The following is a 19,120-nucleotide window of genomic DNA, read 5'->3' as shown; positions in this document are numbered from 1 at the left end:
GGAATGCTATCATGTGGCCTTGAATGGCGACCCCATCAAACTGCCCCAAAGGAACTCTATGTATCTAGGGTGATATTTTCTCCTTAAAGTGGTCTAGATTTTTAGTGAACAAATTCCTCTGAAGTCTGTCAAATTTCCTTAATTTAATTTGTAATAATACAATGCAAAATAATTTATAGAATCAAATACAGAAATTCCAGACATAATGGTGACATACATTAGGTCACTGAAAAGTAAAAATTCAAATCTCTTAGAATGTTTGCTTTTTAAATATTTCTGGGAAAGAATGATGCACCTATTAGATATCCCTGAAAATACCCCAAATTATTTTTTAATGGATAGAACAAATTACATGTTTCCCAAGTACACAATTTACAAGTTATATTATTGAGATATGACATATATACTTAGCAATAGAGTCCAAAATCATACATAAAATATCAGAATTTGAAATTTAAAATAGTATTTCAGAGAATAAAGATAACTGTGAGTTGAATATTAAAATGTTCTGGAAATTACTGAGTTGATCCAAGTATGAAATACCACACAAAAGTGTAAAATAAAATAATTTGAAAGTAAATAAAGAGAAGGGAACTTGCATACCACCTCCATCTTTGTTTCTTTTTCCTTTTAATTGATAGAATAATTGTGTATATCTGCAGAGTACCACCTGATATTTCCACAACTCTGTTCATTGAATAAATCTACTTCCTCAGTTATACCTTGTAGGTGTATCAGAACATCCAAAGTCCCTATTCTATCTATTTTGAAGTATACAAATCATTACTGGTATGGAGATATGGGTGGAACCAGATGGCATCTGTTTAGGTGAAATAATCTATGCAAAAATGGCAAGAAAGCCTGCCTGCCATATTAAAGCAAAGGCTCATCCCTCTACCTGCACTGCCTGGAGGCTGGTTCCATGAAGGGCCAGGAGGTGAGTCCACACATTGGTCTCTGTCACCATTGCCAATAGCAAGTCAAAATGGAATTGGCCACATTAGGGTTAAACTTCTCTTGCACAGAGAGGTTGGCATTGCACTTTCTACATCCTGCTATAAAAAGCAAACTGTCTACAAAATAGAAATTGAATGGCCAGAACCTCAAACATTCCTAATTTACACATCAGAGATACTAAATAGTAAAGACTCCCAGGCTTTGTGGGCCCTCTTCGAAATTTGTTTGCATGCACACACATGCATGCGCATGCATACAAACACACGTTTAAATTGAACTGTTTCCAATTCATTAACAATTAGATATGTTATTGATCAACGTATGGAACCTTAAAACTATGAGCTTTAACTCACTAACCTTCTATATCGTTGCCAACATTTGTTTTATTTTTATTTCTTTCTTCTGGTTATCGCTGCATTCCTTGAAAACTAGTGATATCCAGCACCCTTTTCAAGTGTTTGTTGGCCATTTGTATTTTTTCTTTCTTTCTTTCTTTCTTTTTTAGGTAGGGGCTCTCTGTTGAGATGTTTGTGTGATTTTTTACATTCCATTTATGAAGCATATTACTTTTGTTGATTGGCCTGTGTTGAACCATTCTTTCATACTCAGATGATAAACTGAGGGCTTTCCCACATACACCACATACATATGGTTTCTCACCAGTGTGGATTCTCTGATGTGGTTTAAGGTAACAAGATTGACTGAAGGATTTCCCACACAGGTGGCATTGATAGGGTTTCTCTCTAGTGTGTGTTCTCTGATGAAGTTTAAGGTAGCATGATTGACCAAAGGATTTCCCACACAATTGACATTGGTATGGTTTCTCTCCCAGGTGGGTTATCTGATGATGACAAAGGTGAACTGATTTGCTGAAGGCTTTCCCACACACATGGCATTTGTATGGTTTCTCTCCTGTGTGGATTTTATCATGCAGTTGAAGGTTGTATAATTTACAAAAAGCTTTCCCACACCGATGACATCTGTATAGTTTATCTCCAGTATGGACTTTCTCATACATTTTAAGGTTGTAAGACTTCCTGAAGGCTTTCCCACACACGTGGCTTTCATTTTGTTTATCACCTGTTTGGTTCTCTCATGTTGTCTATGCTTAGAGCAGTAACTGAAGACTTTCTCATAAAAATTATATTCACAATTCTTTTCCCCTGTTCTAGTTTCATTGAGTCTGCTTAGATTAGAGGTTTGATTAAAGGATTTGCTGCATACATGACATTCATATTGTATCTCCAGGGTCATTCTTGTTCAATTTTCTAGAATGTAAACAGTTCCTATGTCCTTTCAAATATTCCTGCCCTTCACATGAGACACAATAATTTTTTTTTGTTTTCACCAAGATACAAATTGTCAGCAAGGGATCGTGCACAGTGTTTGTTGTCCCAGTGGTTCCTTTCTTTTCTCCATTTTAAGGAATACTCTTTAAAATGAGATTCCTGTTTTGTAAAGAAGATGAACATTTCTTAACCATGTCTCCATAGAAACTTAATTTTTCTACATAAGAATCTTAGAACAATCCATTGTAATATGAAAATGAAAATCTTCTTACTTTTAATTTTGTGAGCATTGTAGATAATTCCCAGATGAGCCAAGTATTTTCCATTTACTAGTATTTTATTTAAAGGGGCTCTGATTAACTTTATGGTCTTCAATATTTCAAATAGCTACATGAGAAATGCTTATGCATTTGGAATCTTTTTAATTTCACCCAGGATGCAAGCTATTCAGATGTTTTAACACAGAAGTTGTGTATTCCCAACATAATGACAGCCATCAAATTGCACATGGTCACTAATTTATTCCACAGGCAGGTTTTTAACCTATGTAATTAGTGTTCATATTCTTGAAACTTAACATTGACCTGTTGATGAATGTAGCCTTTCTTTTCAAAACTGCTCTGCATATCATTTCATGTTTTTGATATTCATTTTCCATCCCTAGAAGAGTTGGAAATACAAATTGGTAGCATGAAATTCAGAGACACAAAGTTGAAAGTCAACAATCTCATGAGAATGTGTTTTTTCTTTATTGACCCTTTCATGGAAAATATGGGTTAGATAAAAAATATATATCTCTTGGTAAAATAGAACACTGGGAATTATAAAAAAAAACATCATCATAGAATTATTGTTAAAAAAAAGTAATGGAGACAAAAATTTAATGGAGAAAATCTGAAAAAGAGACATGAAAATTGACCTAAAAAACACACTAACAGATTTTGCCCTCAATGAAAATATAAATATAGAGGAAACATTTTGAATTTAGATTAAAAGAAGCTACATTATACATGAGAAATTTTGTCCCATGGTCCCCTACTATATTTTAGACAACCACATTAATTTCACAGCTATGTCAGTTAATATTTCCAAGCTCAATCACTGGCTGGGCAACCATCTCTGTAGAATCACAAATGTCTCTGTCTCTTACCTGCACTCCGCCTTGGGAGAAATCCTGTCCCTTCTCCCATCCACAGGATTTTCCCTTCCTTCAGATACAAATTCACATCTGGTTTGCAGAACAGATACCCTATGCATGGTAAAAAAAAAAAAAAAAAAAAAAAAAAATTGGATTTTAGCATTTCTGCCAAGAAATGTGCATTAGCGACAAGGCCAAGAAGATGAGTTAACCACAATAGAGAACCAAGTCACTGGGAAAAAGTATTTAGCAGACAAAATTTTGAAGTTCACTCACTGCAGTCGAATAAAAGTTAGAATGCTCCCATACCAGGGAGGACTTAAGGCACCAAGGCTCACAATGACATTCAAAGAATGCCAAATCAGCAGTTCTTTCAGGAATTTCATCTCTGCACTAAATATTACTTTCAAATGGAATCCAAATAATCACACAAAAATGTTCAGAAATCTCTTGTTTTGATAATCAATCCTCCAGCACAGTGACAATATAAGTATAATTAAAAACCAAAGGCTGCTGTGAGGTATTTCCATGTTCCTAAGGACTTCCACAACAAAGGGAAAAGCAACTTGCCCAGTAGTGACCTTTCTACTTGGCATGGCTGTTCACAAACTGGACTTCCTAAACAAAATGGAGTCACTAGAGTCAAGACATCTGTCTCATCAGAGTTTGTTCAATTTTTTCTCCCTAATATTGGGTATTGTTCTATTTGTAATTCATGTTGAACTGAGAAAATGAATACAATTTAACTGACTACCATGAATTTGTTTATCTTGACACTGTGAGAAACACAGGAAAGCAGCGATAACAGAACATTTAACTCATAGGTGGAATTGCTATACTTTCTCATTTTTGTTGACTTTTTCAGAAGGGTTCCACCAGGTATCACAAAGGATCAATTTGGAATAAGACTCAGGAAGTTCAGGATGAGGAATACAAGTAAATTCTGAAGGTATAGAGGGGGGAGGTTTTGAGAGCTAGAAATTACTAATGTTGATGAAGAGACAACTAGAACATTTTAAAAATCTCAGTTCCCCTGTGTAGATAACTAGTAAACCAGAGTGCAATGGAATAAACTAGAGGTATGTTAGACAAGAAAGTGACATTACTTGTGGATCTATTTTTACATATTTATTTGTTTATTTAGCTACTAGAAATTGACCCAAGGAAGCTTTACCACTGAGCCACAACCCCAGTCCTTCCTTTTATTTTGAGAAAGGGTTTTGTAAAATGCTGATGGTCTCACTAACTTCCTGAGGCAGGCCTCAAACTTGCAGCCCTCCTGCCTCAGCCTCCTGAGTTTCTGAGATTAAAGATGTGCACCACCAACTCCAGTTAATGTGCATGTATTTATTTCAAAAACCAAGTTGGAGTATGAAGCAGTATATTGGAAATAGTACATAAAATTGCTTTCAGTTTTCAAATGTGTGTGTGTGTGTATATATATATATATATATATATATATATATATATATATATATATCTCACTATGTTTTAATATGCATAAATGTCAAGCAATAAGTTTCAAAGTATTTTAGAAATGATAGGATCATGATCGGATCAGATGTGATTGGATCCTATTGACTAGATTGAGAGTGCTATCATGTGACTTTGAAAGGTGATCTCATCAAACTGCCTTTCTAGAGCCATTGTATGTAGATTGGGTGAGAGATTCTCCTTAAATTGGTCTAGTGCTTCAGTGAAACAAATCATCTAAAACCTGTTCACTTTCCTTTTTTATTTAATTTGTAATTATAAATATGTAAATCAAATAAATTAGAGATTTCAATTCAGGAAATGACAAACTTGATGATGATATAAATTAGGTTATTAAAAAGTCAAAATCAAGTTCTATTATATTTCTTTTCTTAATGTTCATCGGAAGGCATAGGGGCTCCTATTAAATATTCCTGAAAATATACACAATTAATCTTAATTGGATAAAAGGTTAGATATAATTCCCAAGTACATATTTTACAAATTATATTATTCAGATTTGACATAAAATACTTAGAAATACAGAAAAAAAAGACATAGAAAAAATATAAGATTTTTAAATTTTAAAATTCAGATAGTTCAAGGAATAAAGATAAATATGAGTGGGAAATTGCTATGTACCTAGAAATTAAGCAGTTGATCAAATCATGATATATGACCCACATTTATGTTAAAGGCATTTAAATTTATAAATGAGTTAATTCAGCTGTGAAACCATCTGGTCCTGGACCTTTTTTTTTCTTTAGAGTAACCAATAAAATTTTGTTTACAAAAAACCATGAGCCTCCTCATATTTTTATTTTTAAATTTTCAGAGTATATGAGAATGATCTTTACACATTTGTTTGCACTTTCCAAATATTCTGCAGTGGGCATATTTCCCATTTAAAACAAAACAACACCCGAAGTTGATTACTTCCCAAGAAGGAAAGATTCATGCTGATATCAGTCAGGAAAAGTCACAAATTATCTCCTCCCTGATCCCCAGGCATACTGGGGAGCTGGAGTGCAGCTCGCTGCCTGGATTCCTTCCCCAGTACTGAACAAAACAAACAACATGGCCAAATGATAAGAAATGGCTTAGAAAGCATTTAACAAATGACATCCACAGAAACTTTTAGGAATTACATTTGTTAGCTCTAGAAGTAGAAAAACCTTGCTGTTAGGTCTCAACATCTAAAAAAAAAAAAAAGACAAGCTGACCACAGAGACCCTGGTTATCTTGCCCTGCTGTGGGACAGGCGAGGTGCACTAGTAAGAGCAATCCCAGCCCATTGACCCAAAGACTATGACCTGGGGTGCCCCAAGGCGTGCAACAGACTTCTCTTGGCTCCCACTATAATAAAGTGCAAAATCTGGGTGACAGCTGAAGACCCCCCAGATGAGATCCTCCTTCAGCAGCTGCTCCCACAGGCAGACTGTCAGTGTCCCCAGTGTCACAGAAGTCAGAGATGCAGCCCTGAAGGTGAGGAAAGAGCTGCTATAAATTTTTCTGAACCTTGTAAAGGTCCCTTTGAAGGAGAACTTGGAGTACAGCATGGCCAAGTGGCACTGAGTGTCAATAAAGCCCTGCTTCAAGCTGGGCTCCCCAGGTCCCTGTGTCAGGGAGCTAGATGCCTGCCTGCCACAGGGATGAGGTGGAGTCTCCACTCAGAATGTCCTTTTCTCCTTCACTTCTTCTAGGGTGCTTCTGCACACCTGCAGGGAATGGGAATTCTGGGTCTCTAGGTGCTCTGGGAGCTCACTGAGGAGCTGGGGGATGATCACTTAGGAGGCTGTGGCTGCTTGTCCCAGCCTGGGCTGTGTCCTGGCTGCTGCCCACAGAGAGGTGGCCAGGAGTCTTGGGCTGCTGGCCCTGTAGCTGGTGTAGTCACACCAAGGACTTCTGTACAAATGAGGGGTACATGTCGTAGTCAGTGGAGACGGAAGAAGGCTCTGGAACTGCTGAGTACTTCAGGGAGACAGGCTCCTCCTGAGAGAGTCTGACCCTGGAGACTCGTCCACGTCACACCAGTGGCCTCCTCATGGAGGGTGTTCCATCACCACCTTCCTATCTGAATGCTTTTGGATTTCTAAACCCGTTTTTGAATGTTGGAGCCATCCAAGTATTCTAGCAGGGGAGAGGGCTTGTCAATGACTGTCCTTTGGTCACCAAGTGACTCCTAAGGAGGTTCCTCCTGAGAGTCCACAATCACTCTGGTGTCACAGAAGCTGCTCCTGTCAGGCTGTTCCTCCTGGGCTCTGACCTCTGGGGGCAAGTTTTTCTCTTTCTGAGAAGTGACCTTGATGCTCAGGGCTGGTCCTTCCATATGGTTGGGACATACTTCTGGGCTGGGCTTCACCCTAGGGGTGGCAGCTTCTGTCCTTCTGGGCACTGGATTTCCCTGGGATGTCCTGTAGAGCCTTCAGGGAGATCAGCTTGGAGGCCTGGTCCCAAGCCTATTCCAGTTGCTGTTCTGGGCTTCGTTTGGTCCTTCCATCCCATCCTTCTGACCTTCAGCTTCAGCTGCAAATTCAGAGTTCATGGAGTTAGGAGAACTATCTTTGGAATCAGCCTTAAGGCTACAGCCTCCTTCCTCTAAAAAAGCCATTTCTTCTAGGGAGGGATTCTCAGAATGCATAGACAATCCCTTGGACAAAAAAGGCCAAATGCTCCTAATTAGACAGCCTTTAGAAGTGGCCCTGCCCAAACCTGCTCCACAGGAAGAAGAGGAAGGGAAGGGGAGGGAGGATAGGAACAGAGATAGAAGAGGAGGAGAAGGATTTCTGCCCTGGGATGAGTTCCTGGATAACCGCATGGACATCCTCATGACTTTCAGGTGCCTGGGGCTGCTGCCTTCTCAGGAACATGATGCAGGGCTGTGAGCTGGCAGCTGGAGAGTGCCAAGTCCCTGGGCTCTGCAGGCAGCTGAGCTTGTTGGGACAACCTCCTGCAGTGGTACTTGACCTTGAACTGCTTGGATGCCAGGGGCACCTTTCCCTCTTTCCACTGCCCATCCACCACAGTTCTCAAGGTTTCAGAGATGCCATGGCACTTTGGAGAAGTCCCAATGATTGGAGACTGACTATAGGCTTTGGTTTGACTCCCAAACCCACAACTGGATCCCGTGATCTCCCAGGCTTCTGTTTGCACTCCTCTATTTCAGGGAACTCAAATCACTCCAGGGACTGCTAAATACTTACCTTTAGCTTGCAATACAAAGGCCTTCACAGTGCCCTGGATTGCTAGACCACAATTACTGTCCTCTTGCCCTGCTTGTTCTTCTTCTTGTTGGCTCTGGGCCTTGCTGCAAGACACGGGAGTTGGCCAGTGTTCACCAACTCCTCACCTACTCTGTACTTGGTGTCCTTGTTCTGCTTGTATTTTTCCTGCTTATCCATTATATTCTCCTTTTCTCTGTGTTTTGACTGGTGAATCACAACATTGGGAGGCAGAGTGAATTCCACTTTCCTGAGGTTGAATTCAGACTTTGGTCGGTTCTGTTCTTGGAGAAATTTCCACTGATCCAAGGTGATTTCTCCAGTAGCTGTATCCACCAAGCGCTCTTCTGGCTCTCCTGCTTTGCTATAGGAGTCTCCTTGGAGCTCTCCTTGAGTGGCTCTCAAGTTTGTGTCCTCAGGCCCAAGAGCTATTGTTTCCCTGCCCAGGGACACACTCCCATTGTCAGTTTCAAGTTCACTCTTCTGGACATAGAAGAGGACATAAGCACGCTGACTCAGGACACAAGTAATGTCACAGGCCACTACCTTAGCATCGTCCATTTTGTACCACTGGCCATTGCCAGCTTTTATATAACAATAGTAGTGTCCGCTGTGACAACTCACCCCGGCATGGACCAGCACAGCATAGAGGGCATACACCAGTGGGCCTCTGCCCTGCTGAGACATGTATGGCTGCATGTCAAGACACTCAGGGTAGTGCACGTGCTTAGCAATTTTTTCCCCTGTGAGATCCAAGAACCGTTTCAATACCAGCATAAGAACCTTTGGTGCCTTCTGCAGGGTCAGGGTCTTGCAGGCTGGCCTCTTCTTCTGACAAACACCACACTGGTAGGCGTTCTCCCCTTCCAGCCACTCAGGCTTCACCAAGTGCTCCAGTGCATGCTGCACACTGGGAGCTGCCGTGATGTCTAGCATAATGTCCAGGTAGGGGTCAAAAGTGTCTGAAACGCCACAGCAGTGGAGACATTTGATTTGAGATCTCCAGCACCCTCCAAATATCTGGCGCATGAGGGTAGGGTCCTTGGAGTGAGCACCTGGCTGCTTGTGCCCACGCAGGCATGCTTTCTGCATGGCATGGAGAGTAAAGAGCAGAAATTCATGGGCATCTTCTTGCCGGGAAGTGTGGAAGCCGTCAACCAAAGCAGGCAGGGGCTGAATGACATGCCCAGGGTGGCCGAGAGCCCGTGTCACATGGGCTTGCATCACACACAGCCTGCAGACCCTGTGACGAGGACAGCGTTGGCAGTGCTCCTGGGACAGCATGTAGTTGGCCAGGGGAGGTGTGTATGTCAGGCACTGCAGGGCTGCATTCACATAGCAAGTGTTTCCCATGTTCTGCAGCCCAGCACCAGCTGCCGATGGTCTCTGCCAGTTCAGACAAAGTTTCCCTCTAGGAGCCAGCAGTGGCCCCACAGGAGCTGAATTCTTCTTTAAGTGTGCATCAGGGCAAGGTGACAATGATGACTCTGCAGGTAGAGAAAGACCCAAATAGACTTTAGCATCAGCTGCATTGGATGAACATTCAGGTTTTATACAGTCTTCAAACTGAGACTCACCTCCAAGGTGGAGTGAAGCTGCCTCCATGTCTCCAGGAGCAGTAAGCACCAAGTTTCCCAGCTGAATCTCCAGAGGAGAGAGCTTCTTCTTGGGAGCGGGCCTTCAAATGACAGCCTGGTCCATGTTTTTAGTCTTTTATGGCTCAGCCTCCTGACCACACCCACTAACTTCCTGCCAGATGCACCAATCACCTGCAAGCACTTAATTAGATTAGGGATTTGGGTGTGGTCAGTTCACTTCCTGGAGAGACTGGTTGACTCTTTTCCCTGTTTATGGATCTCAGGATTTTTTTATTTTTTATTTTTTTTTTGAGTGAGAGAGAGAGAGAGAGAGAGAGAGAGAGAGAGAGAGAGAGATATGAAAATGAAAAACAATGAAAAACAAAGAAAGAATACAAAGAAACACAAAACAGAACAAAAAAAGCACCAATAATTTACTAAATGTGATTACAATTTTTCTAATATTGGGTTATTATCATAACCCTATTGATTAATGGGCAATTCATAATTTAAAAATTACCTAAACAAAGATTCACATGATCTTCATTAGATGAGGAATTTATCCAACTGGAAAATATGACAGCAACAATTTTACCTTTTTTTCCCTTTTAGCTGAGCACAATGTCTTTGAACACACCAACACAACCTCTAAGCTGACCTGCGATAGTGCCTCTGCTGTTAAAGAGCACAAGCCCTACCTGTCAGGGCACTGTCTTCCTTCTCATCTATCAAGCTCACTCTCCTTTCCCAGACTGTGCTTCTTTTCTAGTTATGTGCAGCACATTGCCAGAAACTTAGTGGCAACACCAATAAAATCCATTAAGTCACAGATTAATAGGTCAGAAGTCCAAGTCTCTTCAATGTCCCATCTCTGAGAACATGCAACCTTTGCTTGACTTCCTTTTTTATATGGATAATCAGTTACTAAATCTAATCAGGGCCACATTCCAGGGACACACCCTGGCTTCACAGACAATGATCCTATCCTGTCTTCAGCTGGGAACACACCCTCTCAGGCTGATTGGATATCCCAGACTACATTAAATCTGTTTCTCCACACATAGTTTGAGATCAATGAGGGAAGGCCACTCCTCAGGGGGAATTTGCAAGATAACTTGGGTCTTCATTCACTTATAAATAGCCCTGAGTCCATCCTGTGCATGGGAAGCATTCTAATGATAGGAATCTGGCCAGAAATCTGGCAGATAAATGTCCCATGGGCAAAAGGCACAATTGCCTGGCAGAATAGTGGATTTTAAAACATAATGAAAGATGAATGAAAAAATTTTCAAGAAGAAAATGGTTTAACAAAAAAAAATTGTTATTGTGATGGAGAGGGCCATGTTAGGGCATGGGCCAAATTGTATTTCCAAGAAGATATCGATAATTTGTTGCAAGGATCTTCTGAAAATGGCCAGTAGAGGAACCCAGTGCACAGCCACTGCTGTCCAAGGCTGAATGGGAAGCACAGTTCTGTAGAGATTGAGAAACTACTGTTGATAGACCCAACCTGATCATTTCTTAAAATTGGGCATCTTGCCACAAAGCCATGAAAAGATAATTTTGGCTTTACTATAAATTACTTCAAATTCTGAACCTGCTTGGAATGCCTGCCCTTGCCTTGAACTCACCCATGCCTGGCTCTCTGACCAGATAGTAACCCTCTCTGAAACTTAAGTGATGCCTCACAAATCTTGGCCTTCTCTGGCCAGACAACAACCCTCTCTGAAGCTCTAATGGTCCTCATAAATTCTGATGTTGGGGCCAGTAAAAAATGTAAACTATCATTAGTGTGATTTTGTCAGAGTTCTGTTATCTGTAACCCCCCTTTGTGTAACTTTCTGGGCTATAAAGCTGGGCTGCAGGAAAGCCGGGGTGCTGTCTTGTTTTCGCCATTTTGGAAGGGAGAGGCACCTTGCCGGTTGAAATAATAAGCTTGTTTTAATTTGATTTTAATTGGAGTCAGTGGTGTTTTCTTGCGTCCTGGTCTAACACTGTGATTCCATTTTTGAAACCCAGCTTCTACCTGAAGGCCTGTCCAAAAAGAGGGGGTGGTGACCCTTGTCTTGGAAAAACCAACAGAGCACTCCTAGGCACCTGGCAACACTGCTGAGTTGTTTGTCTGCTAATAACAGGAGAGACCTGTGATGCCAGGTGTCCCTGACTCAGTTAGGCTAGGTGAGATAGCAACCCCCTAGCAACCACCAATAAGCATGAGACAGGGAAAATACCTGGGATGCCAGATATCTCCCCAGTAGACTCAGTGGTTGATGACATGTTAGGAAACCATGTAGTTGAGCATGTACATCCCTGAAGGCTTAATCCAATCAGTTCAAATGTATCCACCTCTTGAACTCACCCCTACCAAAATTCTTCCATCCAGTGAATGTGCTAATCAATGTTCAGAGTTGTTGTTTGATTTTCCCATGGTGTGAAATGTTTTGTGAGTGATGTTGTGACACATAGAGTATCCCCCCAAACCCTATAAAATCTCACTGAACAAAGGAACAGGACTCACTCTTCAGGACCCCTGTGTCAGAAATGGTTGTGAGTCCAGGCTCAAGCTTGCAATAAGGACTCTTGTATGATTATATTGGATTCAGCTCCGGGAGTTCTATTGGGGTCCCATGAATCTGGCATCATGTATTGGGGTCCCACGAATCTGACATTATAAAATGAGATGAGGTAGAAAAAAGAGGGAAGATCTAGAGGGTGTCTCCCAGGTTAGAGGCCAGAGGAGGAGCACATTGTCAGTTTTGAGAATAAAAGGTGAATATATAAAATGAGCAGATTGTGGCAGCAATGTGAATGTATAAAATGAGCAGACTGTGAGGACAAGTAGTGGCAAGGGTAAAAGGTGAAGAGGGAGCAGGATGTGTTGTCCAGCAATTTCACAGTCTGAGCTACAAAACCATTCTGATACTGAGAAGGAATCAGTATGGGAGAGAAATTGGCTTTTCCCAGCAATGTAGAGAATGTGGGAGTCTTGCCAGCTTACAGACCCTCTGTTTCCACTTGCTGCCCTAGATATTAGAAATCCTTGCAGTTTTCTTTTGGTTTCTGTTTGGTTTGGTTTTTTTCTTTTATTATTCTTTGTTTTGGTGAAGCCAGAATTAGACAGGCAGTCAGCATAGATAGGCAAATCAAATCAGGTCAGATGAAGAGGCCAATTTTGAGTGAGTCTGGAAGTTGGACACTGTCCCCTGAGGGATAAAAATGTTATTCCTTTAGGAAGCTTTCTCCACACTCAGGGAGAAACTACCCCAGCTCCTACCTGTTGCTAAGGTGACCTGTCCCAGGAATTGTCCCTCCTTATAGTGAGCTATAAGGTTGTTAATGAATTTGCCCTGAGCTGCTCCACCCTGCCCTTTGCCATTCAGCCCAATTTTTCCCACCTTTTGACCATCCTGCTGAGCATTTCCTTGGCCTAGTCCTTTAAGCAGGAGGAGAAAGATAAGAAGAGGGAAGGAGAACAAAGGAAGTCTAGGACCTATAAAAAGGGCAGGACACCTCACTTCTTGGGACACCAGGATAACAGCTATGGCGCCCTTCGCCCTCACAGGAGAAGTCTTTTACCAAGTTTTAAATAAACCCTGCTGTATATGCCTGCCTCAGCATGCTTCTCTAATGCTACACTTCAACATGTGAGGGAGCAGAACTTGTAATGAGGTATCATTGGGATTGCTTTTGTTTGTGTACCCAAGATGAAGTGGCCATGGGTCCTGTGTTGTCACTGACTTCCGTGACCAAGTCTTGAGTCCACCTAGACACAGGAGTGGGAATGTGCTAAAGTTTTACCAGGAGCTTTGGGCAGTGACAGAAAGTTTGGCTTCTAGGCTGTAGGTCTGCAGAGTGGAGACAACCAAAAGGGGACTTCCATTTCAAAGAGGGGAACTGAACTCTCAGATAGGGACAAAGCCGCCAGGACATAGAACTGTGTATAGTTGGGGTGTGGAAAGGCGCTACCTTCAGCATTCTAGCTCAGTATGCCCCAGTTCCCCCATGCCCAGAGCTGTCTGGAGGCAATTTCCAGACTCCTTCCCAAGCACATGGAAAGAACCTGAGTCTTGCAATCTGCCTTGGCTCACAGGCTGTTCAGGAGAGGGGACTGGCCAGCATCTGCAGCCAGAGCCACACTCCCAATATAGACAGGAAAAGAGAGCCACTCTGAGGATTTATTCTGCTCTGAACAGAAAAATTTCTTCCAACACTCATTAGCAGGCAAGAAGCAGGCAGAGCTAAGCAGACAGACCCCTGACAAGTTTGTCCAGTTTGGGTCAAAGTTGAGATGCAAAAATGAGTAGAATAATTTCATGTCAAAAACACTTTCATACTCACAGATGTTAAATTCAAATCTATGGAAACCTCCCCATTTTAAAATCCTCAGCAAGGACAAAACCCAGATCCCTTTGTGATTTTTTTGCACTACTTCTTTACTCTCAAGTGTCCTGTAAAATCTCCCCCACATTCCTTGTTTCAAAGATCTATTAAACGGGCAAACTTTTCAATTACCGGGAATTTTCCTTAGTAGTTTTCTCTCTTCTCCATCCCTTTTATTACTCTTTTATTCTTCTTCCTCTTATTTTTCTGTGGTCTTTCTTCCCTTCCTCACTTGTTTCCTTTGTATTTTCTTTTTCATCCCCTTCCAATACATTGAGTAGTGTTCATAGTTTGACTAATGCTTAAGGCTTAAGCTACTGTTAAACCACAACACAAAGAAAAGATCACTGACTCCAATTTTACATCAAATTAAAGAAATCTTATATTGTGTACACAAGAGAGCTGGCCAGTGACTATCTCACCCCAAAGCCTGGCCCAGGCTGTTTCTCCCGAAAAACTTGGGAAAAGAAGACAGCCCAGCAGCTCTCTAGGAGCATAGCTTTATAGCACAAAGTTACACAGAAGCAGGGTGTCTTGAGAATTTACAGATAACAAATTTTTTTATATTTAATATTGCATTCAAGAGAAATAGAAATAATGAGCAGAAAATTTAAAATTACAATTGAAAAAATTAAAAAGAATGTTTAGTTGGCAAGTCCTGCCAGATAACAAAATTTTGACAAGCATAACACAAAGGTTAGTTAATATTTTAGGTGGTCCCAATGTCAGAATTTATTAAGGCGCCATTAGAGCTTCAGAGAGGGTCATTATCTGGCCAGGGAGAGCCCGAATTTATGAGGCTCCACTAAAGTTTTGGAAAGGGTTGTTATCTGGTTAGGGAAAGCCTGGCATGGGTGAGTTCAAGGCATGGGCAGGCATTCCAAGCAAGTTTAGAAATCACAGTGATTTATAGTAAAGATGAAATGAACCTTTCATGCCTTTGTGGCTGCTGCACTTTGGCTGGGCAAAATAACTGGGAGATGACAAGCAACTTGAAGGTTGAAGCGGGAACTGAGTGGGAACTCAAAGTAGTGGGTACCCAAGGTAGCAGGAGCCCCTTTATTACAGCAGAGGTATATATACCTAACGGATTGCACACAGCTTGACTCAATTAGCATCATCCAGATAGGGCAATCAGCCAATAAGGAATCCCATCATCTTAATGGCTCTGTGGCATTGCCTCACAAACCACTCCTCCTGGCAAACTGCCAGGCACCATCTTGACTTGATTTGTGGTCCCCAACATGTGGCGAGATGGTTCCCAATCTTAAGAGGGAATTAGGCTAGGTTTATCAGAAGGCAGGAGAGGGTTGTAAACAATTGACATCTGTGATATACCACGTGAAGGGGTGAATTTGAATCAAATTCAAAAAACTTTCCACCTTCCAGAGATTATAAAAAGAACATACTTGCCAGGTGTGGTGGCACTTCCTGTGTAATCCCAGCAATTCAGGAGGCTGAGGCAGAAAGATCATAGGTTTGAAGCCAGCCTCAGCAACTTGGCAAAGCCCTAAGCAACTTTGTGAGAACCTGTCTCAAAAAAATTTTTTTAATTAAAATTATTTTTTAAAAAAGCTAGGGATGTGGCTTACTCATTAAGTGCCCTGAGTTTAATCCCTGGTGCCACACACACACACACACACACACACACACACAAAAAGAATGTACTCACATTTAATACTGTGAGTTAAAAAACAAAGCAGACACTAAACCTCATGAGACCTAGATAAGTGACCCAGCACTAATAAAGAGCAAGAAATCGCCCAATACACTTCAGCACAATAATGGGTCCATTATTACTAAAGGCAGAGCCAGAGTATTTTCTTTACATAAACTATTATTTATTAAAAATTGCTTTTTAGACAGACAATTTAGTTGATGGTTTGGCAGTTCTGCTGACATGAATACCACCCTAGAATTGAACGACGTTCACCTTCCCTGAACTCCAGCCCATTCTTCTGACTAAAAACTTGTGTAGAGACAAACATCATCTTTTCCAGTAATTTCATGGAGACGCAAGATGTACTCAGGCAGGTACTAAGACAGAAGATTTCTTCCTGTGGATTCAGTTTCTTGAGGGAAAATAAGGCATTATCCAAAGAAGAATTATAAAGAAGGGAGAAGATAAAGCCCAGAGCAAGAGTGTGAGGATTAAAGAGTCAGAGAATGAAGACCAAATCTTTGCACAGCTCTATAGAAAAGCAAAAGCCAAGCCCTGATAAGTGACAAGAAGAAAAATAATAATGTCTGGAAAATATCTGACAACACAACAAAGTTCCCCGCTTTGTATCTGATTGTGACCTGAGCTTCTGACAACAGATCCAAATCAAGCAAAAACAACATTCTCCAATTCAGAGAGGCCAGGAACTTCACTGATGGTATGGAGAACACAAAGTCTGAACCTACAATCAACTTCAGAGAACTAAATGTGGATTCAAAAGGGAAAGCCTAGTGTCCACCTCACATAACATGCCAACTGGGGTGTTGCCATGGTGGGTTCACAATGAGGGTGGAGTTAGAGCCATAGACAGAGCCTCTGCTCATCTTTTTTGCCACAATAGGCATCGAAAGCAGCTTGGCTCAGCTGTGAAGTTGTGGGCCATTGTACTGCCTTGAGCTACAGCTGTTTTGAAGTTTCTCACAGTCCATTAGACTCTCAAAGTTCGTTAGTCTACTTTTAAGTTCGATGTACTCCCATCTCACCATTTAATCTGGTATTCCAAAGGGGGAACATGATGTATGATTAAATTTATAATAATAAGTTACAGTTGTATTCTTGTTACCCAGATCAACAATAATTAAAAGTAGAATAAAACAGTTTTAATCTGAGAGACATAATGAGACAAAGAGTGTGGTTGGCAAATTGTTGCCTTTATTGACATTTCCCCCATGTTCTCTGAACAAGAAAAAAAATTAATTTGTGCTTGAATTTGTAAAATATGTAGAAAGTAATGATTATGCCACATAAAGAGATATATTTAGTAGTTTTTCCCCTTTTTCCTGTGTTTAACCAGCCTCAGGTTAAACTGTGTCTTGAAAACAAAGATGGAATTTGTTCCACCTGATTCTCTTTCTCAGCCTGTTCTCCATCTTTTACATATAAATCATTCAACTCTTTTGGGGATGTTGAATTTCTGTTGTGAATTGTTGGAGGGAGAAGGGGAAATTCTCTGTGCTTCTTTTCTAGTTATGTGCAGCACATTGCCAGAAACTTAGTGGCAACACCAATAAAATCCATTAAGTCACAGATTAATAGGTCAGAAGTCCAAGTCAGAGCAGGTTAGATCCTTTCACAGGACCTCATGCAGGTGCTGGCTGCATCATGATCTCCTTGGGGCCTGTTGATTCTCCCTCTCTCAGTCCTTGGGGAGGGTGCACTTCCTTGGGGGCTGTGGGGCTCTGGACCTGAATTTTGACACCCCGAGCTTTGTTTCCTCTCATATGTCTCTTGATAGTCTGTGAGAATTTGCAGCTTTGGGTGTGTTTGTGTTTGTTGCAGTGTTTGATTCTTTGGGCTGGCTAGACAAGCACTGTACCACTGCACTGTACCCAGGGCCACAGTTGCTTCTTCTGTGCCTGAAGGAGACTTGTTCAGAGTTTGGTGCTGTCTGCAAAACTCCTAACACAAGCAATAGATTCCTGTTACACCACTCAGCTTTTCAGGTTCTCTCAGGTGCCTTCCCTTTGATTAGCTCACAGTGTCTGTAATTACATGAGCAAACTAACCCCCTCATTGCCAGTTTTTGTGGCTGTGAACAAAATATATGACAAGAACAACTTATACAACAAGCATTTTGTTTTGGACTCAGTTTGAGAGTTTCAGTCCATGGCCATCTGACTGCAATGCTTTAAGCCTGAGGTGAGACAGAACATTCTGGCACAAGGGCATGAGAGAGGAAAGATACTCTCTAATGGCAACCAGGAGCAGAGAGAGTGAGGAGCCAGGGATGAGGTGCTTATTCCCAAAGGACATTAGGGGACTATTTCCTCAAGCTCTGGCCCAACTTCCAACAGTTTCCCTCCAGTAGCCCATTCAAATTATTGGCCAATCAATTCACTGATCATGTCACATCCATCTCTCCTAATGTAATCATCTCACCTCCAAAATTTTGGAACATTTAGAGATTTTTAATATGAGACTTTAAGGGAGACCTCACTTCCAAGTCATAGTCATGGACGAGAGACCAGGGTTAGGACAATGATGGTGTCTGAGAGCCACACTGAGCCTCATCAGACAGGAGAGAACCTCATACATGAAGCCTTGGGTATCAGATCCTTCTTCAGCTGTAATTGTACCTCTGGATGTAATTTAGGAAATCTAGTCTTTCAGTGTCAGGTCACATCCTATCCAGTGGCTAGGACATTCTTGTTGCCCAAACTGTCACCACCCCCAATCACCCTGACAACCAAAGCATCAAGAACCTCAAAAATAAAATAAAATGAAAGGTCACTGGTAGCTATTCAATGAATAACAAACCCTCTGATGAGTAGGACATTGAGACAGAAACAGAAGAGCTCATTTCCTTAACAATTCCACCTCTGGTTAGGCACCCAAGGGAAGCCTAAAATTCCAGAGACTCCAGAGCCCCAGGCAGAAAAATCCCAAGGTGAAAGCCAGCCTCTGCAATATGGTGAGGCCCTGAGCAACATAAGTGGCCCTACCTCAAAAAATGAAAAGAGGCCATGTAGTTACTTCACAAAAACATGGACAATGAACAGACACTTCCCCCAAAAGAAATACAAATTCCCAACAAACACTTGAAAAAAGTGATTGATATCATTAGGTTATCAAGAAATGCCAATGATAAATGGAAAGATACCAGCTCACACCAGTTAGAATGAATATCACCAAAGAAATAAAAATGTAACAAATGTTGACAAGGATGTAGAACCTTCATGTGTAGAAGTTAAATCTTATATACTTGTGAGGTCACTTGGTGATCAACAACATATCTGTTAACGAATTGGAAACAGTTCAATTTAAACGTGTGTGTTTGTATGCACACACGCGCATGTGTGTGCGAGTTCAGCCAAATCTTGAAGAGTGCCAAACAAACATTGGGCATCTATAGTATTCAGTGTCTC

General features: G+C 41.3%; 1 protein-coding gene and 1 pseudogene across 1 annotated transcript; both read right to left on the bottom strand.

Annotated features, from left to right (window-relative positions):
- Nucleotides 1-6,053: 6,053 nt before the first annotated feature.
- LOC144370546 (3'-5' RNA nuclease TATDN2 pseudogene) lies at nt 6,054-7,687 on the bottom strand (annotated as a pseudogene).
- A 5-nt stretch (nt 7,688-7,692) lies between these two features.
- Nucleotides 7,693-9,683, bottom strand: LOC144370545 (ubiquitin carboxyl-terminal hydrolase 17-like protein 6). The gene is made up of 2 exons (XM_078031341.1): nt 8,118-9,683; nt 7,693-7,911 (listed from the first exon to the last, which is right to left on the bottom strand). The coding sequence occupies exons 1-2, from the start codon at nt 9,681-9,683 to the stop codon at nt 7,693-7,695; spliced, it is 1,785 nt and encodes a 594-aa protein (XP_077887467.1).
- Between the last annotated feature and the right edge of the window lie 9,437 nt (nt 9,684-19,120).

The sequence above is a fragment of the Ictidomys tridecemlineatus genome, chromosome 14 (genome assembly GCF_052094955.1).
Source record: "Ictidomys tridecemlineatus isolate mIctTri1 chromosome 14, mIctTri1.hap1, whole genome shotgun sequence".
Lineage (NCBI taxonomy): Eukaryota > Metazoa > Chordata > Mammalia > Rodentia > Sciuridae > Ictidomys > Ictidomys tridecemlineatus.
This window is presented reverse-complemented; position numbering and strand designations above follow the sequence as displayed.

Excerpts from the sequence above, each read along its gene's own strand:
- LOC144370545 (XM_078031341.1), bottom strand. The coding sequence starts at position 9,683 with ATGGAGGCAGCTTCACTCCACCTTGGAGGTGAGTCTCAGTTTGAAGAC. Across the intron at positions 7,912-8,117 it reads ACAAGCAGGGCAAGAGGACA|TGCCATGGCATCTCTGAAAC; the intron begins GTAATTGTGGTC and ends ACTTCTCCAAAG.